Here is a 27,296-nt window from a genome sequence, read left to right on the forward strand (position 1 = left end):
ATTGAATGGTTCATCCATTTAAATATCAATTGAAGTTTATAATGCATTTTTTTCATCAAGTCATATCAACTTGGCAACCTTAATCTGGAAATGATAATGGATTATTGGTAAAGCAAAGTTGCAATGGTTGTAATTGTATATTAAGACAAGCAAGTTCACACGGAACAACAAAAATAGGCTAATTAAAACTGAAATATAAAGGCTTTTACAAGAATTTGGTTCACAACGTTTTTAATATTGTAGCAGAAATTAGTTTATATAAGGCTACGCAAGATAAATATGGTATATACACATATGTATTTAACAAACATAAATCTATATTTATACACTTTTTTTATAAGAACCAGTAAATTTAAGTTAAGGCTGACTGTTCTTAATTTTTTCGAAAATCTGAGGCTGGATTGTTCTTAATTTGTTCTTAAATTAAGAGGGTGTAAGCAGTGCTATTGCTAGCTTTTTCGCTCTTAGGAGGTGTTCCGGCCTCATTTGCCAACAAAGTGAGTGAGACAGCCTTAATTTGCTGACAAATTTGAAAATTCGCCGAAAAAGCACCCACACATCGCTAAAAATCCTCGATTTTGAGAAAAAACGTTGTTCAAAATTGCATTTGACAGAAGCTCAGCCTCAGCTTGTTCTTAATTTGTTTTTAACTTTTGACCAGTTTTGAGGCTCGTGTTCTTATAAAAATGTTCTTATAAAAAAAAGAGTGTATATTTAAATAAACAGGAGAATGGGGATTTGTGATTTATATTAAGATGAACCTGGACAATTTGGTATATCTGGCAACCTTGCAAGAATTTCCAAGGCCCATGCCAACAGGATGGAGAGGGATGGAGGGGGCTGGAGGGGCCAAGCCCCCTACTTTCTGGTAAGCAAAATTATTTCCAAAGAGGCCCTGTTTTGAAGCACTAAATTCAAGTTCGACTTATAAAACTTGGCCCCTCACTTTGAAATTCGTGGCATGGGCCCTTTAATGAAGATATACCGTGAAAATCTTTAACAAATCCGGTACATATAGTTGTATACGGGTATATAGAGGCAACCTGTCATCAACGCATTTGTCTCTTCAGGTACTAATGATTTTGTTGCCTGATGACCTCATTAGGATTTCTAACTATTTGGGCAAAACTTTATACTGTTCATCGGTAACATGCAAAAATGATTCTTACCATAACTAAATTCTATATTCTTTACATTCCATGTTCATTATTCAAAATCTTAAAACCTTGTCACATCACGGCCATTGTCGACTTTTAGATGTAAGTAAGGCCTTCAGAAAAAATTGTTGTTAAGTCCTTCTCCATCAGTAAATCTTCACTAGGCTTGAATTCTTTGTATCTGCTGGACATAGGGATTACTTGTACTATTAGCTTTGTTGGGTTATTCATTACTACTAGATGCAGGTATTTCGAGGCAAATTTTGTACTTTTCTCTTCAGGGATACAAAGAGGCGGGCAATTGCCCCACCATTGACAGTGTTGAAAAATGCCTTGGCGTTCAGCGGTGAAGAAAGGTTTACGATCGCAGCAAAGCCGCCAAGCTCCAATGCGATCAGTGAGTGCAGACACCGCGGAGCGTTGAGAAAAGTGGAGGGTCTAAAAAAAGTGAAGGGCTAAAATGGTATAAAAATAGACTTAACTGGTAATTTATTACTTAATACTTGGCAATTTTTGTCAAAAGTGCCCCCCCCCCTCCTCCTGTTTCGTGGTGCCTTAATGAATGAATCGGAAACTTGCAATTTGGACCAGTGAGTGATTTTGGTAGACCGAGTTTTTATTACCAAAAATATTTCCACTTAATCTATACTGAAGAGCCATCTCTTGAAGGGCTGGTAGCACTTGTTCTGCTGTAAACACGTCGCGACACGTTAAAACCAAGAAACAAAGACTTGAGCTTTTGCTGAGTTTAGTTACGTTTGAAAAACTGCGAAAAATTCATTACCACATTTCGTTAGGCTGAGGTCAAGTTGTAAGGTTCTCGGATATTGGCTGTGGTTGCGGAGGAGCATTTCTAATATCCATTATTTTTATTTTCAGCTGAACAAATTAAGTAATCAATAAACTGAAGGGCCGAAATATGCTCCTCTACAACCATGAGTGATAGCACGTAAAGAAGAATAAGTATGCAGTGGAAGGTTTTCAACATTTTGGTTTGTTAGCTATGACAAAGTGAACACTTCTCTTGACTTCAAGAAATATGAGTTGATTCCGTTCAATTTTGTATTCTCCATCTAGAGGTTATAAAGCTACGAGCTTTCTAACACAAATGTCCCATATTCACCCATTCTCCTCTATAGGTGTGAAATTTTCAATGACCCTGAGGTTTTTACCCTGGCTACACCCTCCCCTCACGTAACCTAGAGGCTTCTAATGTTTTGCAGAATGTCTCTTTATATATATAGCCTATGATGTTCAACCTTCTCAAGCTGTCAATTTCAGTATTTTGTTGCAAGTTTGGAACTTTTTGAAAATTGAAAAAGACCCAGCAATAGCTTGGTCAAGAGCAAAAAGGAATTTTGGTCAACCCTGAAATTTATTTTGTCCAGTTATTTTGCAACTAAATTAGTTCGTTACAAATTTGTCAGCTACAGCTTTCTATTCTCGTTTACTTGGCCTTTTTTTAATCCTTTATGATGCTAAATTAAGCTACACGTAAGTTTTAAAAGAAACATGTTAGCTAGTGTACTAAGAAGAAAAAGACAAAACGAATTAGATTTGAAAAATCCAGCTTTATGATGTTCAAACCCAGTTATGATATTATATAATTTTGAATTCTCAACGGTGTTGCGAGGAAGGACGTCGATTGAAGAACATCACTACAGTTGGGACCCAATTGAATGTTGGTCAAGTAATTAGCGACATGTTCTGGTCACAGTCTACGCGTTGAATACATCAAAAAGATCGTGTCCCTGGAGTGCACCCAAAGAAAGAGGTTTCAAGATACACAAATTGTTTGCCCCAATAGACTTAAAAACCAATAGCTGGTGCACTGTATGATTTGAAAGAAATCAGGGCAAATTCAAGGCAGGCAATAAACATTGCAAATCCTGGTGGCTTAATACTGATTGGAATTAGAATAGGTAAACAGATAAACTAAGAAGTCTATAGCCAATGCTACGTTGAGGCGCTCCCAGCTACAGCTGTGGCAACAAGAAATTGTACGCGGGACCTTTTATTTTCGCTGGCGAACAGCGTAATGATGAAAAAGTTTGCGGGTGATAATATTGCAACGTGTGCGTCCAGAAGAAAAGAGAAGATTCCATACCCTTGTCTAGGGTTACTTTGGTTTGACCCAGAGACCCAATGGCCACATTTCGAAGACTGCAATGGTCAATAGTGAATCACAGGTAACACGTATGTTTATTTTAATGTCGTTAGGAAAGCCAGCTTCCACTGCCAAAATAACTTGGCACACTTTATGTACCTTGAAGATACAGCACCCCTGCCGTCCGAACATTATATGGTGCTGTGCTCCAAGTTTTTACCATTGTTAGTGATTATAATGGTGCATGCTTTATAGCCTTAATTATAATTAACAACAACTGTCAAAAATATTTGTAGATTTCCAACACAATCTTGTTTATTTCTTATGAGTCAGGTTAATTCAAACAAGAAACTTTAACTTTATTCGCCTCTGTCAATGAACCTCATTGGGCTCCGTCAAATTAATTGGAGTATGTAATTAGCCAACCCATACAACTACTAGATGACTAAGCCCTTAAGTATGTTAACTACAGCAATTGGCGCATCATGGAGGGACAAGTGCGGCCAGACAGCAACCGTTCTAGAGTGCTGTGGAACGATGTCTCTGCTTGATAAAAAGGCTTGGAAGCACTGATCAAGCCTGGCAGCGAATTTTATACAAATTGATGAACACAAGAATGTAATGAGCACGCATGCTCCATCAAGTAAGCTGAAAAACATTTCAAAAAAGTAACCAGTAAGAATAAGCAGCTCATTGTATGCAATATGAGCAGCTGCAAGGCCTCTCAAGCTATAGGGGCTTACCACCTTTGGCAGCTATGTGATGCAGAAAAAATACATTCAAGCCAAACAAGCAAAAAGCAGTATATTTTCTCAAATAAAGCAACGATGAAGGTAACTATAAGGAGAGGGCTCCTGGGAATCGAGCAAGCAGATGTTTTTTGCAACCTTGCCCTTCAGATTAGCTTAAAATGCTTTTCAGAATATTTCTTGCCATCATTTCTTGCAGTCATTTAAAACGAGTTGTTATTTTTGAGCAATCTTCTGCTACGTTTGATGAAATGGAACTCAGTATTTTATGAGGCCCCCAGATCTCGAGGTCTTTGCCCCTCTCGGCGGCACTGGTCACACGGACAACACCCAAAGCCCACTATATTTTCAGGTTTTCTGAGAAAGGCTTTCACTGCTTCAGAGTATTGTCCGGAAGAACGATAGACACTTTGCCAGACTTTGTGTTCTAGAGACAATTCCCAGCTTTTTCATGCTTCTCTCGTTTGATTTAGATTAAGAAAAGATTACTTTTATTTTCAAGGTCTTCTATTTATGGACTTAAGGTCAGCTTGATATTTTGATGCTGTCCCTGCCACTGAAATTAGGGGCGTTTATCTTTGGTTTTTGAACTAAATCATTGTATTATATCCTTTTTAACTTTTAAAACTTTTATATACAATTAGTATGGCGAATCATTCAAACATTATACATATACATACACAAATATATAAATAATCAATTCACTCTAGGTAAATATACACAGATAGTTACCATATTCTAGAAAACATATTTTAACTCGTGTACTGAAATTAATCTACACATTCAGCCATTGTTTAGTACCAAACTCCAACCCAAAGAAGGTTTACAACACCACTATTATGACTTGACCAGAATTCCTTGGAAGTATCAATAAGAAACACCTGGATGGCATGCCCATTTTTTTACTCGTGACACCCTTTGCTTACAGTTACTAAAGTCATTTTACCCTGAATGTTATAGCTTGATTGACAAGTGGTTCAGTTAATGTGGAAAGAATATGTAGTGGTTCAGTTACTGAATTCGTTGAGACAGCTTTTGGCACAATTTTTTGCAATTTCTTAACTCAACCAGGCAAGAGAGACTTGACCATTTCACAGGATAAAAATTCTGTACCCAAGAAAATAGTAATTACGTGGCAGCGACGTTAGATTCAATGGAGCTCTAGTTGATTAGATTCTTTATTAGAGATTAGATATTAGATATTTGATTTGATATAGAGTATTCGAAAAGCGGATGGCTCAAAGTGTCCTTTAGGCTTCCTGATTTTCCACCTTTCTTGATAGCTACTAAACTATTCGTTTTTTACATTCACCAGCACATTTCTTTGCTAGTATGAAAAATAACAATAACAAACTCAGAACAAGATGATTGCAATTATCAAAGTTTTTTTCCTGGTGAAAGACCATGCTAATTACCAATTACTACTTTTCTATTGATCAATATTTTGCTCTGTTTCTTTTCTAATGCAATTAACAGCTACATATTTTTATTTCAGTTTATTTTCTTCAGACGTTTCAAATATAAAGGGTAATAATTGTGCAAAACTACTAATACTAATTGTAAGAAGAGATGAATTTGATGTTCCAATAGTTCATGTTTGGGGGAGTTTTGCAAATTTTGCTTTACTATTTCATCGATATGTTATTCTTGCTGTCAGTTGAAAGGATGGTCGACTTGATTTCCCTTCAATAATTTGGAGCATCGTTCCCATTGGCCTAACGGTAACACCCTTGTCCTTGGGCAAAAATTGAGCCTATCTGCGTATTGCTAGAAGGTCCTATAATGGTGTATGGTGTTAAACAGAAAAAGATTATATAGAAGCTTCAGTTAAAAAATTTTTGAAAAGGAAATTTTAAAATTTTCGAAAATAAGCTGGGCTTGAAGGAAGTTTAAAGCAAATTGATATGACAATAATTTTGAGGTCCCTTTCGATCGGGGGCCTTTGGTTATCAAACTAACATGTAATCCTCTCCACTGCGTTACGCCACTGATCGTTTCACACCTTTGCACCCAAGAAAAAGTATCTTGCAATTAACTATCGTAGTTTCGAAAAAAAATTTTTAGCTACTCTCTGTTTAAGTCTGTGATCTGAGATCTCCTCGTAAACTCTCCTTACAAACTTCACGGTCATCATGCTAATTCTCTAGAATACGCGGTTAAGCCCGATAATATTTGACTTTACCGAGAGGCTTAATATGCGAGAAAGGCCTAATACTGTGTCATCTTATCCACTAATCACGGTCTTGTAAATTCAGACAGCGCTATTTGAAACTCCAGGAAAAGCGTCTATAGGATACTCCCTGAAAGATGGAATAACAGATATCGACAAATCCGATTTCAAATTATCTTACATTACGATAGAAATTCATCTTTCTTGAAACAAAGCATAGGCTGAAAAAATCAGACTTGGGAAACGATAACACTTACACCGAAATGAAAAAGTTTGACACAGCCTTAAAAATGAACTAGCATTGGTGGAAACCATTTTAAGTGGCCTAAGCAACTTGCCTACCGTCATAAAATAATGGAAAGTTAAGACAAGGTCTAGACATGATGATCTTCTCCTCACTTTTTTAGTATCCTGCGCACCTTCAGTGCTCGACATTCTCTCTTACATTGACAAATGCTCCATTCAGGAGCCATTTAGCTTTCAGAGAATCACAGCATTAGATGCATGCACCTAAAGATTTTACGTTGCCCTTGAAACAATTGCCCTTCCCAACGCTACAGATCACAACAGTTGTTTTAATTAGTGGAGGAGCTGTAACTTAATATTGCTACATACGACATGAGTTTCTTTCCAAGTAGCATCAACCCAAGAAGCCATCTTTTAGCTGCATTTGCAGCCAGTTAGATTAACATAAAGAGATGTATTTGAAGGAAAACTGCTTTTAACTTTTAACTTGCTATCAAGATTTTTCTTCATACATAATTTCACAAGGCTTCTAACAATGTCAATGAACTAAGATTCAATAAGCAGCATACATAGTAAACTCTTCCCTTACTACAATTTCTATTTGCCTAGCGTCTAATTTTGTACATTAAGTGTCACCTATCTTTATATATAAAGCTAATTGTCATGGATACTCTAAAATAAAAGTCAAAACCCCTATTATTGCTTCGTCGGCAGCAATAAATCAAATGCAACGAGAACTGCTTAAATTTCAACCACTTTAATTCACAACTACATGAACAGAGTCAGCAATCTAACGAACTATGCTATATCAACAAAAGCATGAATGGATGCGGGGTGCAATAACCCACAACCAATTGAACGTAATCTTTAAGAAGAGGTAGATGGCGGTATGATTGTCGGGGAAAGCGCAGGAGCCATTAAAAAGGATGTCTCTAAAGACATAATGCATCTTTTGGTGCACAAACTGAGGAGACAAACATATCACAGGAAATAAATTAAAGAATGAAAGCAATGCGGTATAGATTTTAAATGGTATGAATTTTACGTATCAAATATGCAGAGCATAAATTGAAGCAAATTACTTGGTACTTCTAGAAAGTACCCTACGGAAGGACATAGTCAACGATAAACATTGTCTCATAAACTACAAGAGTCACTTCCCAATTTTCGATTAAATTGGATTATCATACAACCTTACCGCATTGTTCATTCGAGATAATATTGTGGTCAAAACGGCTTCCTGGTGACACAAAACTTGGCTTCGATAACGGCTTTCTTAGGGTTAAATATACCAGAATATTCCCTCTAAAATAAGACATTTTTATCTAATCTCCACAAAATATATTAACGTTTCTTTAAAATATTAAGAAGGCACATTATAACAGAACATTAGCTGTCTCAAGCTTGAAGGGAATGAAATGTTCAGAGTGGAATGAAAGACAACATATATTATACAAAAGACTGCATAACTGTGAGAAAAGTTGCTTTGGTGCCACAATACGGAATGGTGTGCTTAAAAAAGGCAAAAACTTTCATTTGAATTCATGTAAAAAAATAACTACTCTCAGTGGATTTTAACAGCTGATTCTACAAGTTGTTAGTTTTGAAGTTAGGATTAAACGGACGTATTTTTGGACAGTTGGAAGATATCTTGGAAAAGGAGGAAATTGCTAAAAATACAATGAAGAGCTTCATGTCAATGCATAATCTATATTTATATATATACCTAAATTGTGTAAGTTTGGATGGAAACCCGCACACCATCTGACACCAAAGACTGGTGTCAAGATAAATAAGATCTTACAATTCCTGTAACATATTCGAATCATTTGTCCGCTTAGATATTTCTGGTTTCTGACTTGATCTCAACGACTTTCTTTTCCATAGAGTGTAACTCTTGTGTCTGGCCTCAGTTGCAGCTGAAGAAATTTTCTCGTACATTTCAACAGTTTTCTTTACAGATGCAAATCTCTGTAATTTCCTTGGTCCATTTTCTGAAATAAATGACGACAATAGTTATGTCTTACATTTACCTGCAAAACTACAAATTTCATAAAACACGACTGCAACTACCAATTCTGTTGCTTCAATCACCACCTACTCAAATCACGTGTTTAACGACAAAGTACTTTGCCATAGAAGCTTCTTTTTATAAACGCCTCATCTAATAAACGCCTTACTCTAAATAACTCCGAATACCACAGTGTAATACAGAGAATGCAAAAAGTAACCTATATAGGAAGGATACATTATCTTGTGACAATTCCTCTTTCTGTACTTAATATTCCAAGCCAAAGTTGACTTGAAGATTTTCAAAAATCTTTCACCGCGCGTAAAGCCCCGGTCAAACGAACTGAACAATTCACTGAGCAACGCTCAACATGCCTGCTCAGTAAAAAGTTCAGTTCGTTTGACCACTTTGCTCTTGCTTTGCTCAGCCCTGCTCAGTCTTGCTCAGTTCTATCTTTGCTCAGCTTTGCTCAGCCCTGCTCAGTCCTATTCAGAGATGTTTGACGGTGACAAAAAATGTTGAGAGAGTCATTAAACATTTCTTTTGTTCGGGGTGTTGTTGAGCGGTGCTCAGTTCGTTTGACCATCCAACTGAACTTTGCTCAATTCGCGCATGCCTAGCTCGCGCGGTGAATTCAAAAAAATTGAGGGTTTTTGTTGACCTTGTGCTCAATAAAACCATTTAATTGCGTCATGAAAGCTCGCCATTTCGACAACATTAAGAATACCTTTTGATTTGCAATAGTTTTATGCAAAATTTTCATTTCTCATTGCGTAGGCACTCGCATTGATCATTCTTTGTTCATTGATTGTTGGGTGCAATGTTCAGTTTGTTTGACCACCCTGCACTGAGCAGCACGCTGAGCAGAGCTGAGCAAGGTTTGCCAATGTTGAGTGTTGCTCAGTGAAATGTTCAGTTCGTTTGACGGGGGCTTAACGAGAATACCCTGGGGAAAGTTGGATCATAGACATGATGCAATTTTTCCATTACGTGCAGGGAAAAACATCCATGTGTTGTTCAAAATATGTTTAATGGAACCACCTGACCGCGCGAACTTAATGCGAAAAAATTCAGAATAATTTTAGGCGCTTGTTAAATTTTTGAAACTGTAACGACGGGCGCTTATTCGAATACAAGAGTTTTTTCGAATACAAGAGGGACTGATAAGAACATTTTTGTCTAATGGTAGGCGCTTATTTGGACTGGGCGTTTATTTGAGTCCTGAGCGCTTAATTGGTCAATTGCGGTAACGGCATGAGATGACATTGATAGCCACAATCAACGTCTGCTTAACCAATATTTGTTCTCAAAAGTTCAAGACATTGAAAGTTGGTCCAAACATGCACAATTTTGAAAGATGAAACGTTTTCCAAAATCGCATTATCAGGCAGTCAAATTGTCGGGTTTGGATTTTAAACGCAAAATAAAAAATATATTAATGAAAAAATTAATTCTCTACAATCAAAGCCGAGACATAAAACTTAAACCCTACAGCACATTATGAAAACAGAAAATAAATTGTACACTGTCTTCCTTGGGCGATATTAGGTTTCCGGGATCAATAAAAAATAATTTATTACTTGTAAAAGCAGAACATGATACCATATCAAAAATCGAATGTCAATAAAAAAAACTTATTTGAAGACATAAAAGCTCAGACCAAATAAAAATCAAAACTGCACATTGAAGAAATTAATTTTGAATAAAAATGAATCCTTTTCTTTTGTGATTTTTTTGTGCGTTTATCTTGTATTTATTTTTTGAGTTCCATTGTGAGGAATTACTGTTTTGATATCTTGAAGTAAACATACGAATACAAAATCAGTTGAAGAAAATTCACTGAGAACAAAAAACTAAGTTATTACTGACACAAGATAAAGAGTCTTGTCTGGCATTAATAAACAAGCAGTCTAAAAAACATAAACTTACCGATTTTATAGACAGGTTCGTTATTCTCCCTGTATTTGCGATAATCAAATGACGAAAATGAACCAGAATGTTTTTTGCTGTCACAGGTTTTCTCTGACATTGATCCGAATTCAAAGCTTTTGTTCCTCTGTGCAAGTTTTCTTGATCTTTGTCTTTTGGAAGATCTCAGCCTGGCATCTTCTTCATTCAGCTCGCTTTTTTTATCATACGTGGAAGCTTGAGTATTTTCTGTGTCTGTTTTAATGTCGCTAGATGGCCCATCAACCTGGTAAAGTACTCCTTTATCGAATGTCAATTCGTCCACACTTATATTTTCAATTTCGGTATTTGTACGGAAAATAGGTTCATTTTCGTTTTTATCAAATGCTTGTGTATCTCCGTTTATATTATCAATATTAGCTTGCTCTTTATTTAGCAATGTATCAGCAGGAGCTTTTGATTCTGTCATTTCAATATCCCTTGGTTCTTCGTCCTGAAATTCATCTTTTCCGGTTTTGCTCTCAATACCTGTAAGCTCGTTTTGTGCGTAATCCGTCACAGTGCTCAACTTTTCCTCCTGAAACTTATTCTCATTAAATTCACTGTTCCTTTCACAACTAACATCAATATTTTCTTCTTTGTTCGGGCGTTCCTCATTATCCAACCTTATCTTGTGACCTACATCAACTGGTTGTGATTTCGTTGCTTCTAAACCATTCCTGTAATCGTAGTTGGCCGGATTTTGCAACAAACTTTCAGTTGATTCTCCAATGGGGTTATTGTCTTGAGATCCAAGTATACGTCTTACAGCCTCTTTTTCAATTGAAATATCGGTATTAGACCTTGGCCTTTGGGATCCATACAAATGATTCGTTTTCTCTCCCCCTTCGTGATCTTTTATCACATCAAGAGTGCAAGCCCTGTTTTTTGACGGGAAAGGATTCTGAGTTGATGAAACAGACTTAATGTTAGTGGAGATGTGCCCTAAACTATCGGTTAATACTTGAACAGACACATCATCTGTGCTGTCTACAAGTTTGCCTTCAGACTTTGCTCTTAGCCTTGTCTCACTTAGAGGTTTAAAAGTGTCAGCTGGCAAAGAGATACGCTTTTCTTTTTGATCTTTTCTCTGAAGTGATGAAAGCCTCTCAGCATACATGTGAACCAAGTGGAAAATTTGATCACCTTCCATCGTACTGAATGTATAAACACCGATTCCTGTTTGGCACTTGTCTCCTGCTTCGAAGGAAAATTTTGTCCTGCCACGACCATACCTACGCAAATGCTGAATTTGCCACTCGGCTATGAGGTTATCAGTTCCAGTTTCTAGCAATGTTAGCATCGTTGGAGTGATTTGCAACATGTAGTGTCCCGTCATGCCTGCTTCTTGTGATGCAATAGTTGGTCTTACAGTTACATAGAATCTGTGTATAGCTTGAAAATAAGACGAAAAAAAACTCAGAGAATTCTTTTATTGAAGATGATCAACCATTTGCTCAAAAAGTACACATATTTTTATCATTAAAAACAACGTAAACAACTTATTTGAGAAAATAATTAATAGTTTTGCATTCAGTTTCCGTTCAATATACTTCTATTGCTCAAACTTTTCTAGCGTTTTCTATAATCAAAAATACAAAGAGGGAGAAGAAAAGCCAGATCTATGCCTGAGCATATGCAAGCAAGCAGAAAGTAGGCTCAACGCAACGACTGAAGTGGGGACACCGCAGATTTGATAATTATAGACTTATAAGTCTAGATACAAAATAATAGATTTTTTAGAACTTTCGACTTCTGACTACATGATCTTTAATTTAACAACACGTTTTAGACACGTGATATGAAAATCGACAAAGCATTACCAACGCGCGAACGTAAGAGCTAAAATAATTTTAATTTACCTTCAGTAACACTTGAGACAACGCTCGCTGCATCATCAAAACCAGACTCAAAAGAAACCAAACTTGATATCTCCCCACTCATCGATGAAATTGCGTTTCTTGGAATCGTATCTGTGCTGCTTATAGTAATATTCAAATCACTTGTACCAGTTGTATTCAGGCCAAGTTTCTCTCGACTCCCCATAATCTTCGACAGTTGTGGGGAACTATGCCCCAGGGCCCTGCTTTGACACCTTGAAAGGTTGCTTTCGGTATCTGTCCCTCGATCAAGACTGTTGTAACCAACATCAAAAGGATCAGGCCGGTCTAACACTTGAACGATACTATTTCTATTTGCGTTGCCAAAAACGACCTTGCAAAGAGACTTGAACCAAGCTTTTTCTTCATCCTTATTTCCTGCTCCCAAGTAAAATGTTTTGTCCGATGTGACGATTTCTAAAACATTGTTATAGTCTTTGTTCCAAACAGGTTTTATGCTGACACAGTGCACAAGCGGTATTATTCGTTTTCCACGTTCTTGTTGCCAAGCTTTCTCGTTGTCGTAGTACTCAAGCCGCACCCTTCCACGAGGGCTGTTGCCGTACAGTACAAACCATCGAGAGTTCCATTTCTGTAGAATATAAAATTCAAGTGATTCGGATTGGATTCTGATAAAGAAGAGCTATCGAACAATACTCAAAGTTGGCTTAAGATATTCATAAAAAGACTTATGATAAAATTACTAGGATGCGATCAAACTGATTGAAACCACAAATGAAAATTCATTATACCAGCAAACCATGGGATTCAGCATTTATCTTGGTTATACGTGAATATTTGAACTAAGAAATAGATCTAATTACATCAAGTAATTGCCAGTCAGAAGTTCAATTTCCAAGGTTTCTTACACCTGCTTAAGCAAGGAAAACCATGTATGTACGTGTGATATGGTGGCGCTGCACATAAAAGCCAGATGAAACAATATAACGAGTTTTCAGCATGGTCCTACTTGAAAAGTTCGCATTACAAAACCTGTTATGACGTCAGAAAACCAACGTATTGGAACAACGAGTTCGTTTAAAATTCAATAAATGGGCTGGTAGTAATTACAGTCTAAAGAAAATGACATGAAAACATGGCCACAGCAACGGCGCCGATTTACCAGCCCGCTATTACAAAACAATACGGGTTCCTTGAAGAAAATCCAGACAAGTAAAATTTCTTAATGAGTTAATCGGACAGGTACTCGATGGGAAAAAAAAGGTTTTTACTAAATGCTAGTAAAATGATAGATGCAAAATTAAAAAGTGCTTTTAAAAGCATAGGAACTGCTAAGAAATTTTATGAAAAACCACAAAATTGTTAGTGAAAAACAAAATAAAACAAACTTTATATAAAAACGACCTTCAAAAAGACATTAAGGCTCAATCAAGACACATGTATGCTTTTAAAATGTTTCTATCTGCCAACCATGGCAGGGGCCTTCATGAAACCCCTGAACAATGATATAATTGCCCCCTCCCCCGTATTTTCAATCACATTTTGCCAGCCAATGGGCATAACTCTAGGGGGTGCCAAAAAGGCTGGTGCCCCCTAGCTAATTTGAGCCACCACCCCACTGTTAGACAAAGTGAGAAATGTGCCCTGTATTTAATGCTATACTGTTAAGATGGAGGGGGTAAATTATATTGATTTTTTTAAAATAAAAATGGAAAGTTCCTAGAAATAAACTTGCCTCAACAGGTCACTGTTTCTCTCATTAAGTTCCAACTGTCACAAATTGGCCCTTATGGCCCCCTCTATAATTTGATCGCCTCAAACACCTGCCTAAGTTTGGAACACTAACATATATCAATTCAAAAATTACACTTAACCGTCTATCTCTGCCTTTAAACAATCTTTGTTTACTCAAAAGTTACACAAGGTGTCAGGAAAAAAGGTTCTAACAAGTAAATACACATATATTATTGCAGATAACTAAGAAAAATATTTTCCTTCAATACTGGATTTAGAACTGTAAAACTGAATTGCCAATTTTACAATTGTTTCAAACAAAGCTTATTTTTTAATTTGCCTTATTTTTGTACAGGTGAGGCAGAAACAACCACCCAACATTGATAAGAAAAAATGTGTCCTAAAATTTTCTTACAAACAAAAGGATAATTTCGAAAGATTGTTATTTGAGGTGGGAGCCTGGACCAATACAAAGAAACATCTTGTGTTAATATCTTCGTAAAACTGAAACAAACACAATGGGCTTATAAAAATAAAACTGGTCCTACTCTCCTAATGTAATAAAAGAACAGAAAAAGGCAATTCATATCCAAAATTATATATTGAAATGCACAGATAATTGTGGAAAAATAATGCTATTGCCTAAGACACCCAACTGACAAAATGTTTAACATAATGCAAAAAAGTCACATTAAATTAACAAGTTACCAAGAATCTTTATAAAAGAACAAGGCAACAAACATTTATAAAAGAACTTGTATGTCTTATTCATCACCAACTATCAATTTAAAAAGATCACCTAATAGTTGCCCACTTAGCAGGTTGTGACTACAACAAATGTTTTCATACCTTCATAACATACCCAAGACCTGAAAGGCTGTATTGAAATAAATGTATCCTGTATCAAGAATATTAAATCACTTTATACCAATGCTTAAAATCTTATCAGGACTGACAATCATATCATGAAGTGTTAATGTTATTGTTTGTTAATTCAGCACAAAGTTTTCTGTGATTTTTAATCAAAAACATATTGTATGCAGTGGATTTTCGTTTTATATCTTTGCCAGTTACCAACAAGATTTGGGATTTGATGCAAGTCAAGATGGTGGGCTACCTGGTCATTCATTTCTTATTGTTTTCAATTATGCCACTGCTTATGCAAAAATATGCTGTGGGTCATACATATATCCTGTATTTGTGTGGTATTTCGTGTCATTCTGGGAAGAAATATGCTTTCTGCATTCTTTCATTTAATCCTTTTCTGTAAAACTTATAATTATCTAGGCAGGTATTGTATTTGCATGCCCAAAAAACAAAGGCCAGAAATAATTTTTAAAAGAACTATAGACAGTGATGAAAGCTCCTCTTAGGAATCCTGATATGTGAATGCTGAAAAGATGTTCACATACCAGATCACAGCAGGCACAGTGATAAGCCTTAGAAAGTAAGCAAATCATGATCTTTTCCCACATCAAACAAACCTAATTTTGGAACCCCATCTATAATCAGCTGAAAACACTCAGCCCCATGGTGTGTAGAAAAACAAACTTCTAGTAAGCCTGAGAATATGGCTGCCTGATAAACAACTTTCCAAAATACGGTTAGCTTTCCTTTCTCCGTGAAAATTAAATGTAACAAAAAATGTTTATTGGCTTTATGGATATAATTTCTTGATTTTGGCTATTGTTTGCAAAATTGTCTTATTTCCTATGATCCTAAATATTTCTACCATTTCACATGTTTTCAACTCTTCAAAATTCAAGAAGTTAGGAAATTTGCTGACATGTTTAGCGTCTCTTCTATAAGATTCCTGGCCACAGAGATAAAACAAATAAGTACAGAGAAGGGTCTGCTAAGGTTGGTACCAAAATGAGGCAATTTCACACCGGAAAGCATAAAATTAATTGACAAACTTACTAGCAGTATACTAGAATCAAGACCTGAAATGGGACCCAAAATTGGCGCAGACACGCATACAACAAAAGACTTTGCAGTCACGACTATTCTTAACTCGAAGAACTTTTGATCTAGGAAAGATCGAACAACTAATTTGATTATGCTGAGAACAAAAAAATTAGCAATGTCATTTGAGTTTGTTTTCAGCGCCAGACATCATGATCTGTTTGAAACCAACACGCTAACAAAATTTACCATATCATACAAAATATTTACCTTGAAGGCTCTGCCTTTTTGCGGGCATTTCAGTAGATATCCTTTTCTCAAGTAGTCACTCATCTTCGTCGGCCGTCTGCTTTTATTATTTTCGACTGCTCCTTCTCGCCCTTCCTCAAGCAGGTCAGTCGGATCACAGAGAACCCAGTTCAGATCAGGTATACCACATATTTCCTGGCTCAAAACAGCACGTCATTTGTCAACAATACGATTTAACCGCAAGCATTAACGTTTATAGTCTGCTTCAATTTCCTTTGGTTTCACAAACTCGAGACGCAATAACTCGACCTTTTTCAACTTGTGGACTGAGCAGTCGACAAGATAATTTTGAAACTGGCCTAGCCTAAAACCCAACCAACTCTAACCATGCATATACACTAACCACGGTAAGATAAAAGAAGATATTTTGATACCGAAATTTTCGCAAAGATCAGATATCAATTTTCGTTTCGCTTAGGCTTTTTGTGTACAGTTTTCGATTCAACTCGGATCAGCAAGGATCAGCAAGTACCAAAAAACTTCACAGCCAAGAAACACAGTCGAACTATACTCATTGAAACACTTCAATCATCGGGGGACCGCCCTGTACAGGAAAGCCAATTAAAGTTTCCAGCTTGAATGTGATCTTGATCAAACGGAAAGTCCATAGAATAACAGCGCTTCTTGATCAAATAAGTTTAGAAAAGGTAAAAAGTAGACATAGGTCATTTGCGTATCTTTCTTCCATGTTGTTCCAGTGGTTTTGCTCGGTTGGTTTTGTGTACGCTTTTATGATATTTCAAACCCGCATGTCGTCATTGACAATGAAAGTGTTATACAAAACTCGGGCCAACCCAAACATGCATTTTCCGGACCAACATATGCGCACATGGTAAGTAAACTACTTCTCCCTACAGAAACGATGATATCGAAGAAACAAGGTCGATTTTCTTCTTTTGTTAAAATAATGTTTCCGCTTGCAAACTCCCTTTCCCTTTCGTTTTTAAATTTAATTGAAATGATACACAAGAAGGGGAAGCATCCAGCCTTCCTTTTTGTTTTTCAAACCTAACGTTTTCCGAGTAAATGGCATTATTTAATGCTCTTGACCTAATATAGCGCCTCGCAGATATTGTAAGTAGCAAATCGAATGTAAATAGTTTTCTTAAGAAGAGGACACTTACTTTTTAATGGGGCTCAGTGACGTTTCCAGGGCAATAACCCCTTCCTGCTTTCACTTCACATTCACAAGTACACTCTTTTTTTATAATAAGAACACACTTGATCATCGAAGCTTGATTCGCCAAAAATCCGAGAGAGATGTATTTTTTAATGTTTTCTTTCATATTGCGAAACAGGGCAGATTTTAACAACCAAGCCAATAAAAATGGATGCAGGCTAATTTATAGTTTATAGCTGTAAAAAATCAATTTAAATTATTCAAAAATAAGAGCATTGAGCCTCGGAAGATATCATCTTGTTCTTATAGCAAATAAGAATGTAACATCTTTGTTTAAACTGCGCTATAAACCCTGCATGGCTTTGCACCCCATTTTCTGCAGAACAAAGAAATTATTTAGGCAAAAGTAGAAACAAACTATAGTCTACAATTCGGCTTCACCGTTAAATTATCTAGAAGACTCAGTGGCGGATTTAAGGGGGGCGGCTAGGGGCAATTACCCATTCCTCGATGGGTTGAAGCAAGTCTGGTGCCCCTTTTCGGAAATTGTGCGCCCCTTTTGAAGAATAAGAATCAAGTGAAAAATTTCTGAGAAAGATAGATTAATTTGCTGTTTATTCTGAAAACGGATATGAAATTATTATATACAACGTTGTTTATTCTGAAAACGGATATGTAATTATTATATACAACGTCCTCTCGTCACCAATTTTTGAAAAATTTTCAGCGCCCCCACTACCAACTGCTCCTCCTTCAAGTTTGCTCTGGATCCGCCCCTGAGAAGACTAGAGCATGAGAATTTGATTGAAAAAGCCGAATCATTATCCAAGTCGTATGTTAAACGTTGTATTGTAGCCTTGTAGCCTTGTAAAAAGTGACCACCAAAGCCATTGTAGCACCTTTAGGATATAGATCGGATGCCAAAGCCAGAATAGCTTGGTGCTGGAAATTCGTTTTTTGTTTGGCCTGAGCCTGACTCTTGCTCACAAAGTCTATTTTTTAACAGACAAACTTCTTACGGAAATAAAGAAGAATATCAGGTATAAACTGAAGGAAACTGCTAGGAAAGAAATTTTTGAGAACACGAGAAGCGAGGAATAAGAAGATTTGTTTTCTGAAAGTATCGTCAAGAAAGCTTCCCAGTCTGAAAGCTTTGAAGGAATATTAAATATTCAATGTTAGAGGTATACTTGAAAAAGGGCAAAGCATGCCGTACTTTGAAACTTTAGGCGTTATGATAAATTCTATCGAAAATCCGTTTGAACAGCCCAGTTTGAAAGCTTTTCCGAATCTACAGTGGGTCCTAAAAAGTTTCACAATCAGAGTCTTTACAAAGTTTGACAAAATGATACCCCACCTTTACGATTTGCTTGATATTTTCCTTTCAATTCATATAGTTCTTCTGTTGACTGTCTTATGTTCATGTGTTATTGCAAACTGTGTTTTATCTATGTCTCTTCTCAAACTTATTTTGTGTCCTCACTTAATGTAAAACATTATACTCGCTGCACTAAAATGGTTACTCTAAAAATTTTCAAGATCTTTCCTACTTGATGTCAACATAAGAATATAGATAAATTATGCGATATAATGATGAAAGAAAGCTTGACAATATTATCTCGGATATGGTCAAAATCTATAAAACATGCAGTTTTTGGCCATCCCTGAACTACCAGATTTCTAAAATTTTCTTTTCGACAAAAAATGGCGCCTTCCACTTTTAATATTTTGGTCCTTCCACTTTCAAATACGTTTCACCTGCCCTGTGTTAGGCGTTAAGAGTAACCTTCGTTAGAAACTAGGTACATATTTTTTTCAGAGCGCGAGACGAAAAAAATAAAAGCGGGAGTCCGTAGGGGGCAAAAGGGGTTCGGAGGGCTGCAGTGCAGCACCCCTAACCAGGCAAACCTTTATTGCATTTAAGGGCTCGGACCAGATCCATACAACAAGCCCCTGTAAAACGTTTTGAATCCGCTACGCCCAGAGCAGTCTTCTTAGAATTCTACGACAAATTGATAGAAAGGAAATAAATGGTAAACATATATATAACATCCACAACATCTCCACATTACGCATTCGATGCTTGGAAACGAGACAAAACGACAACAACTTGTTCGACATGGGAAATGGTAGCCACGCGAAATATTAATTCATCAAGAATTTGTATCATTTTTATCTTTCAAGAGTCGGCTACATACGCCCATTGATTTCAGAATAGGCTGCAAATCATGGAGCCTGAGATATTCTTTACACTGGTGTATACTGTAATTGCAATCTGTTTTATCTTGTCTCCTAAGGAGTTCGAGACAGCTGGCCTAACTGTTCAAACCATGTTCTCATCGTATCTGGGCAGTGAAGACTTCGACTTTATATTGTATCATGTCAGAAGAACAACCGTCACTGTACTTGTTCATTCTTTTATTCCATTAGGTAGGACTTTCCTTTTTCCGGTTAGTTTGAATCATTGGACTTTATTTAGTTCAAAGGTTTATCCAAAAAGGTTGAAGCAGCCGAGCGAGGAGGACCGAGGGTATGATGACATTTGATGACGTGGAAGGTATTTTTTAGTGGTATAGTTCTTCCTGCCAAAAGCTTCCTGCCTTGAAATGGGAACCACGCATCAATGTCTATCAAATGAATAGTGTACTACACGCTACTGCCAAGTGCCCAACCATCATATTATGATGAATTAATAAGAATAATGTTTGCTCTTACATTGCAACGTTTCTGGCAAAAAAATATAAAAATTGTCCTTCTCGAGAATTCTCAAGTTAGAGGTCCTCAAAATTCAGTGTGTGCTATGACAAGACAGTTTTTATCATTACATAGAGTGCATGGCATGTAAGGTCATATGTTTTTGTAGATAGAAAATAAAAATCTTGGCTCAAGATTACTAAGCACATGATAAAGGCAAGCATGCAAAGTCAGCAAAGTTTCTAAATCTAAGTTAAGTCTAAATGTTATGGTATTTTATTTGATATATTGATTAAGATTGTAATTGTATGCAAAGATATGAAGCTGCTGCTGAAATGCAGAATTAGATTGGATTGTTCTGTGTTTTGTTCCATCTACAGACTAAGATACTTTTATATTGAGCTTGTAGTTCTAGCATTTTTGCTTGAAAACCATGCATTCAACACTGAATCGAGGGAAGGGAGTAAGTTATTTTACAAAGGAAAGAGAAAACACTTAGTTTTCTTTAAAGTTCTCACTATTTTTGTCTGGGATTGTAGCTACACCTCTCCCATAGCATGCTACTTGTACATACACACTGCCTTTAAAATTTTTCATTTTTCTCTAAGATTCTCTAGTATTTCAGAAACAAAAATAGAAATTGGATTATTCCTTATTTTTTAATGATTTTTTGTGATTAACATATGCTGCAATTTATTGTTGCAAGTGATACACCTTAATGCTAGACAATGCAGCAAATTAAATTTTTGATAAAACTTCTTTACTGTTTGCTTATAAGCAATGATAAAGAAAAATCCATAAGCTTAGCTATCAAGCTATTTTCAAAATATCTGGTTGGTTTATCTACCACTCTTTAAAAACATTAATAATTTTACTAGGTTACTATTTTGGACTTGCTTTTGCATCAGAAAAGGTGGATCTACTGGACCCTGCTAAGTCTGGTCAATTTGCATCAATTGTTTTGCTGATTGGGTTATCCAGTGCTTTTTGTGGCATGCTTACAGCAAAGTTATGGTCATGGAATAATTGGAAACATCACCCTCTATGTAAGGTATCTTTATAGAAAACTCATTTATCATTTAGTCTTATCATTTATAGCAACATGTCTAAGAAAATTTGTTGTCCATTTATTTGCAATGAAATATTAAAATTAAATGCAGGATTGTCTGATTATCTAAATTGCACTATTGTTAATGTAAACTTTGTTGATCACAAAAATAATCTCTCTATAAACTTGGGTTCAGATAGCTAAGGACACAATGAAGTAATGAATGGTTGAATGCATCAAAACTTAAACTCTTTCCAAAAACAAATATTGCAATCTGTCTTTTTAATCAATGACACAATTACAACAGCCACAGGAAGTCTTCCCTATTTGACAATATGTGTTAAATCAATAATTGCTAGAACCCTGAGCCCTACATAAACAATTCACCTGTTTAGCTATTGTATACAAAATTTATCAACAAAACAATCATGGTTGTTTTTGATCAAATATAATGAAAAGAGATGCATAAAACAAAATCATTGCTAGTGCTGAAAAATTATAATTATTTATTTCATAGGAAAGCTTGATAGTTACAGTCACAAAAGCTGGAGATTGCAGAAATGCCATGATAATGGAAATGAGTGTTTATGCCAAATTTCTAGGCCTGAAATCAAAATCCTTTTGAATTTGTTTATAGTTTGTTATAAACCCTGAAAATAACAGCTATTTCTCTGAAAATTAATGATTGTCTATTTCTGGTCATATTTCCATTAAAAATTCTAGGCTCTTGCAAGTCATGGTAGAACATGGATGGAAGTTGCAGCACAAATAAACATTGAATTCCGAAGGATAGATAAATTCTATGCTGTTTCTGGTGGGTGTGGTGTGTATGTCACTGATTCTTGGATTCTGAAAACATCAACATACCAAGTTTATGTCTCTCAACAAACGGATTCTCATTTGAGTATAGCAGGTAAGACCAATCAAGTTATTTGGAGTATGGGATATTCAAAGAAATGTTGTGTAGTTTGTTAATTTCTTTTTAAGCCATTTTTAAAAAATATTTAATGATTCAGTTATTGATTTTTACATATTACCTCACTGTTGTCCATGTGCAACTTTGAAAGTTTACACATCATATTAGGCTCTTGATATTACAGACAATTTGCACACAAAATATCTATCTAGGCTAGTTTACCAATTTTTAGCTTTCATTCTGGTTGAATTAAATGGCCTAACCGAGCCATCAAATGTCTATATGAATAATAAATTCGTCTATGGACCCTTAGTCACAGGGCGCATTCTGTGCCTTAGTTGAAAACCTAAGGCACAAAAGGTTTATGACACAAAGGTTTATTGAATTAGGTTCGAAGATAGTGACACAAAGATCTGTGACACCAAGATTTATTGAATTAGGTTCGAAGATAGCCTTATTTTTATTGGGGACAAAAAATATTTATAAGTTTCAATAACATGTGCACAAAACAATTGATATTCTGAGAGATAGAATATATTTACCAAGCTATACATATTATTGCTCTTATTTCTTCTACTTTCTTCTTTTTCTTCTATTTATGCTAATTAAACCCTTTCAGGCCGTTTCGCAGCTCTTAGACCCGGGAGTCCTTTGGAGTTGCTCTGACATTCATCCGTTGCCATCACTGTTCTCTCGTCTGAGATGTGATTCCTTGTATTAGAGTCGCCAATTGATCTCATTAAGCATGAATCTCGAAGTTGCAACTCAGAACTGTCCTGTACTATACACTTATGGCACTTATATATATTTCTTTAACGTACCAAATATTTGCATGTCAATGATTCTCCCCTTTAATTCTAACATCAGTTATTTCGTTGTTGAATTTTTTTTCAAATCGCTATTTCCAAGTTTGAGTTTGGCATAATGGTCGTCACATTTTTTTATAATTTCCACTTTAAGCTCAACATATGGGGATTTCAAATCGTACGTTTTGACATTTTTGTTGTGAAGGAGCAAAACTTCAGTTAACTTTTTTAAAGAATTTACTTTATATTTTTCAAATGTCGCGCACGCTTTCCCATATTGACTCTATTTTCATTTCGATCTGCTTTCTATAAAAATAAGTTTTCAAATAAAGAATCCAACATTTTTTTACATTTTTGCGGCCCATCGATCAGAGTGTTGTCTTTTGATAACGCTTTTTTCCGTGTAGGCGGGAATCTTTTGATCTGTTTGCATTGATATGAAAACGTAACCTTTTGAAAGCTATCCGCGTAGACACCTGGCAAGGATGATCGATAATAACATTGCTCCGCAATACAACCCTCTTTGTTTGCGTTTTTGGAACTACCCGTCTTTTGGTGTTTACGCTCCGTATTTGCAAATTCGTTTTGATCTGTTTTCTTTTTCCTCTATTTTCAAAGCGTGTTTTCAAATGTATCCGGTTCAGTAGCGGAGCAATGCAAAGGCAAGGCCAGGCGGATACATTTCTATCCGTCTTCATTTGAAAACGCAGTTGTGCTCACGAAATACTACCGCTGCTATAAGCCATTGTTGACTTTCTAGTTCTTTGCATCAGTATTCTTTCTTTTGAGCATCAAGTTATCTTCACAACACAACGGTAAATTCCTCTCACTTTATACACTCTTGTCAAGCTATGCATTGGCCTTCCGCACAGCTACTAAATCGTTTGATATCTGGACTCTGTGCCAGTTATAAAAATAGTTCTTCCAGAGCTATAGCCCGAGCGCCATTTTGTCAGAATTCCTTTTATCTTTTGTGGAACTTTATCGACCCTAATGGCAGGGATGTAGTGCTAGGGGGGGGGGGGACGTCTCCTTGTCAATTCCACGAAGGAGACGATTTCTATTTTCCCTTTGCCCCAAACCAATGGATCTGCCGTATTCCTGAATGTTCTCTTCCTAGGTTGTAGGGTATTGTACTACACGATACAGGCCTCTGCTCTTCCGTGTAGGTTAGTCGTTTTGGCTTACTTTTCCCTGTCTCTTGAAGCATGTTTCCGTACTTCCCAGGAATTCTTTCAGCAAGCTTTTGTCGTAGTTAGATTAGGTAGATTGCTAGGCCATCTTCTTCAAACGTCTAAATAGCCGCGGAAGTATGATGTTGCGAAGCAGCAGTTTCGTTTATCAATGGATCCATAAACTATCTTGCACTGTCACGTTTGTAGAAATTTGTTTGATTTGTTTTGCTACCACCCTTCTTTATTGTTTGTGATGTCCTGTTGATGATGCTATTGATGGCGTTTTTGCCTTCTTTAGTATACTCACTGTTAGCTTCTAAAGAAAATTTTGCTACAACCAGATTGGCTTTATTGCTGTTCCTTTGCTAACCATTGAGGCTATTGTCAAGCTATCGATAAAACAATCATACTTTTGCTTGTTTGGCTGAATCTTCGATTCAAGCTTTTACAATCCTTGTAAATCCAGCTCTCGCTTCGCTTATCCATCTAAAGAGGACTAGAATGACGATTCAGAAGCAGTAGAAAAATTATTTTTGTTTCTTGTCTTGAGGATCTCACATGCAAAATGTTTTCATTTACTAGCATAATTGCATTTTTAATGAATTGCCACCTTCATTTGATGCGACATTAATTTATACTAGCTTGCGTGCTCTACATTGTAATAGAATAAAGCTAGGAATTTAAGCAAAATAGTACTATTTATTAACGACGTTTCGAGCATAACCCTGACTTGGTAACGGGCTACGCTCGAAACGTTGTTTATAAAATCGTTAATTTTTCATAGTACAATTTTACTTAAATTCCTAGCTTTATAACATTAAGTTATGCATGTTGAATATTTACAAATCTGGATTTTGCATGGCTAAAGTTGCAAGATATGCGAAGAAAAACATGTAAAGACGAAGTTCGAAGGCAATATATCGCATGGATATGAAAAGCTTATTTCAACATAGCATTGACTGGTATCCCTTTGATGGGAGCCTATTTCAAGGGGTCAAAAAGCCAGTCGTGTCTTTCAATTTGTGGGAAAACCGTAGGCAGCACGTAGCAGTTAACAGGGTCGGGGCCGTGAAGCCCCAAACCTATAATAGACCCCCTTTGATATACGTATATGATAGAATAGGAGGGTTGTTATGCATTTCGATGCTCCCTAGGCTTTTGTATTGTAATTTATTATCATTGTAAATTTTATGAGCATATAAAAAAAAGAATTTACAAGTGTAATTATTTTTCAATCGCAGCCAGTGACCAGTTTGCATTTTCACATGAAACCAACCAACCAACACAGTACATATCAATTGTTGTGAACAGCATCAATCCAGCAGTGAAGCCATTTACATTGAGACTGAATTCTCTTGATTATGGAGAACTTAAAGATCGTCTCCAGGCTCCACTCAGAAATGCCAGAAATATTGTCATCCACCAGTCGCTGAGTGACAGGTTTGTGGATGCATTCAAGGAGCAGGTTCGTGCAAATGGAAGATATAGACTTGGATCTGAAATGCCGGCAAGTATCGTTAAATTCAAAACATAATGAAACTTCTAATTTCTATTGCCCCCAAGCAACGTCATGATTCTCCATGCATTTTCTTTCCTTTGTTGAAAGCTTTTGGTTCAGATGCTGCTGTGTCAGCTGTATCTACAATCTTATTGTGACCAACTTTAATTTTTAAAAATGCAAGAAACTGATCGTAACTCCCCCACATCTCTCAAAATCGATGTTAGAGTTGTAGCCGCAGCAAATTAGAGCTATTGACAGAAAATAATCAACTGCTCAACGGAGAGTAGAGAAAATTCTGATTTTATAGGTCAACTCGAAGCAATAAATTAGATTTTATTTAAAAAAATCACACACAATAGAATACTGGTACAGCAAAAACATTATCCTATTGGCAATTTAAGACCTTTTTTGTCAACATTTAATAAACTTATCTTTAATGAACCGCACCTTTCTTTTCTACTTTTTTCGGGGAGGGAGGGGCTGTAAAGAATACCTCCCAAAGCAGTTATGCTTTTATCTGTGACTGAAAAATCTCTCTGCCCGTACTAGCCTGAGCCAATATGGTCAATAGCAGAAAGCCTAAGACTTATCCAATCCAATTTTTCTCTCACCAAGGTATCTAAGGCAAGAGGGGCTTAAACGTAATCGCAATAACATTCATATGCTTTTTGCAACTAAACGATTTGGCTTCTAGCAGCCATATATTATGCTTTCTGCCTTCCTGTATGCTGAGACGTGACATCTCGTGTATTTAGGTGTTCTTTGAAAATAATTATTTGCCATCAGACATTTGGGGATCAATTGGTTTTTCTATTGATTCCAATGTATTATGAAATTTGATTATGAATCAGTTCAAAATATCTGTATTTTTCAAGGATTAGAACAGTTCCTTATTTTAGAATCAAGGTATCTAGGGTAATAAGTCTTGTAACTATCTATGTGCTTTAAAGACCGAGATGAAGCATTGTCTTGACCAACTAAACGATTAGGCTTCTGGCGATTGATCTAGTGGTTCCCACCACTTTGTCCAAAATGTTTGTATTCTTGCAGCATTGATTTAGCTGGATAATATTTCATGATTAGGAATATATTTAGATTTCAAAATCCGTTTTTCCAGAGGTCAAGCCTATACGTTTTATGATTAATATGTGGTAACTGACCTATTTTAGGACCCAGAACCTTGTATCGGCTGTATGCTGACACCAGCCAATATAAAGCTGCAGAAGAATTGTGGCTCGACCGGTGAAAATGAATGCAGAGGCTGTTTCTGTCGTCCAATGTGGTGCATTGACTGTATGGGTAAATGGTTTGCGAGTAGGCAAGACCAAAATGATCCGTTATCCTGGATGTCTAGTTTATCACCATGTCCCACTTGTAGATCAAAATTTTGCATGCTCGATGTATGTCTCATCGAGAATTAAGGTATGTAAAGGAATACTGCGAACAGGGGCGTAAGAATTTGTGAATAAGGGCGGCAGGAATGGCAGAAATGGGGCATCATTTTTTATTACAGGGACATGTAAGAGGAACACTTTCAAATAAAACTAGAAAAAATATACATTTCAAGATTCGGTCGAGCTTTTCATCCGAATTTTGAGGCATGTAAGATTAGTTGAGTTTTGTTTCAGTTAGTGCAAAGTTAAAGCTGGAAGGCTATCAGGATTCGCTTTTGCTGAATTTTAATGGCTGTACCCTGTATATTCCATCGTTTTCAATGTATCTGCGTGAATTTACAGCAAATATTAGTTTGCATGAAGTTAAAGTTGCTGTCTTGGCAATTTCTAGCTTTATCGTAATACAATCATGAAATTTATGCCCTCTTTTTGGTTACAACAATAATGCTATAAAGTGTATACATAT

The 27,296-nt window shown here is 36.2% G+C and overlaps 2 protein-coding genes and 1 long non-coding RNA gene across 4 annotated transcripts; 2 read left to right on the forward strand and 1 right to left on the reverse strand.

Annotated features, from left to right (window-relative positions):
* Positions 1-1,448: 1,448 nt before the first annotated feature.
* Positions 1,449-7,264, forward strand: LOC135695893 (uncharacterized). The gene is made up of 2 exons (XR_010517310.2): positions 1,449-3,346; positions 3,737-7,264. It is a non-coding gene; the product is annotated as an uncharacterized LOC135695893 (long non-coding RNA).
* LOC135695889 (uncharacterized) lies at positions 6,915-16,272 on the reverse strand. The gene is made up of 4 exons (XM_065215097.2): positions 16,138-16,272; positions 12,250-12,859; positions 10,370-11,782; positions 6,915-8,423 (listed from the first exon to the last, which is right to left on the reverse strand). Exons 1-4 carry the CDS (start codon positions 16,198-16,200, stop codon positions 8,230-8,232), a joined length of 2,280 nt encoding a protein of 759 aa, XP_065071169.2. The 5' UTR covers positions 16,201-16,272; the 3' UTR covers positions 6,915-8,229.
* A 142-nt stretch (positions 16,273-16,414) lies between these two features.
* Positions 16,415-27,289, forward strand: LOC135695891 (E3 ubiquitin-protein ligase TM129). Of its 2 annotated transcripts, XM_065215103.2 has the most exons (6): positions 16,415-16,523; positions 19,594-19,726; positions 20,869-21,041; positions 21,762-21,951; positions 25,177-25,442; positions 26,606-27,289. In XM_065215103.2, the coding sequence occupies exons 2-6, from the start codon at positions 19,627-19,629 to the stop codon at positions 26,855-26,857; spliced, it is 981 nt and encodes a 326-aa protein (XP_065071175.2). In that variant the 5' UTR covers positions 16,415-16,523; positions 19,594-19,626; the 3' UTR covers positions 26,858-27,289. The 2 variants fall into 2 exon arrangements, with proteins under 2 accessions (XP_065071175.2, XP_065071174.2); XM_065215102.2 differs by lacking the exon at positions 16,415-16,523 and having other exon boundaries at positions 19,372-19,726.
* The last annotated feature ends 7 nt before the right edge of the window (positions 27,290-27,296 follow it).

The sequence above is a fragment of the Rhopilema esculentum genome, chromosome 14, assembly GCF_057945365.1.
Source record: "Rhopilema esculentum isolate cy_ngs chromosome 14, ASM5794536v1, whole genome shotgun sequence".
NCBI lineage: Eukaryota > Metazoa > Cnidaria > Scyphozoa > Rhizostomeae > Rhizostomatidae > Rhopilema > Rhopilema esculentum.

Bases quoted from the DNA above. Each gene is read 5' to 3' on its own strand.
- LOC135695891 (XM_065215102.2), top strand. From the start codon at position 19,525: ATGGAGCCTGAGATATTCTTTACACTGGTGTATACTGTAATTGCAATC. The intron at 21,952-25,176 runs GTAAGACCAATC...TTTCAATCGCAG, and splicing joins TTCTCATTTGAGTATAGCAG to CCAGTGACCAGTTTGCATTT. The intron at 25,443-26,605 runs GCAAGTATCGTT...GACCTATTTTAG, and splicing joins GACTTGGATCTGAAATGCCG to GACCCAGAACCTTGTATCGG.
- LOC135695889 (XM_065215097.2), bottom strand. From the start codon at position 16,200: ATGAGTGACTACTTGAGAAAAGGATATCTACTGAAATGCCCGCAAAAA. The intron at 12,860-16,137 runs GTAAATATTTTG...TATATTCTACAG, and splicing joins AAAAAGGCAGAGCCTTCAAG to AAATGGAACTCTCGATGGTT. The intron at 8,424-10,369 runs GTAAGTTTATGT...CATTTATTTCAG, and splicing joins CGAACCTGTCTATAAAATCG to AAAATGGACCAAGGAAATTA.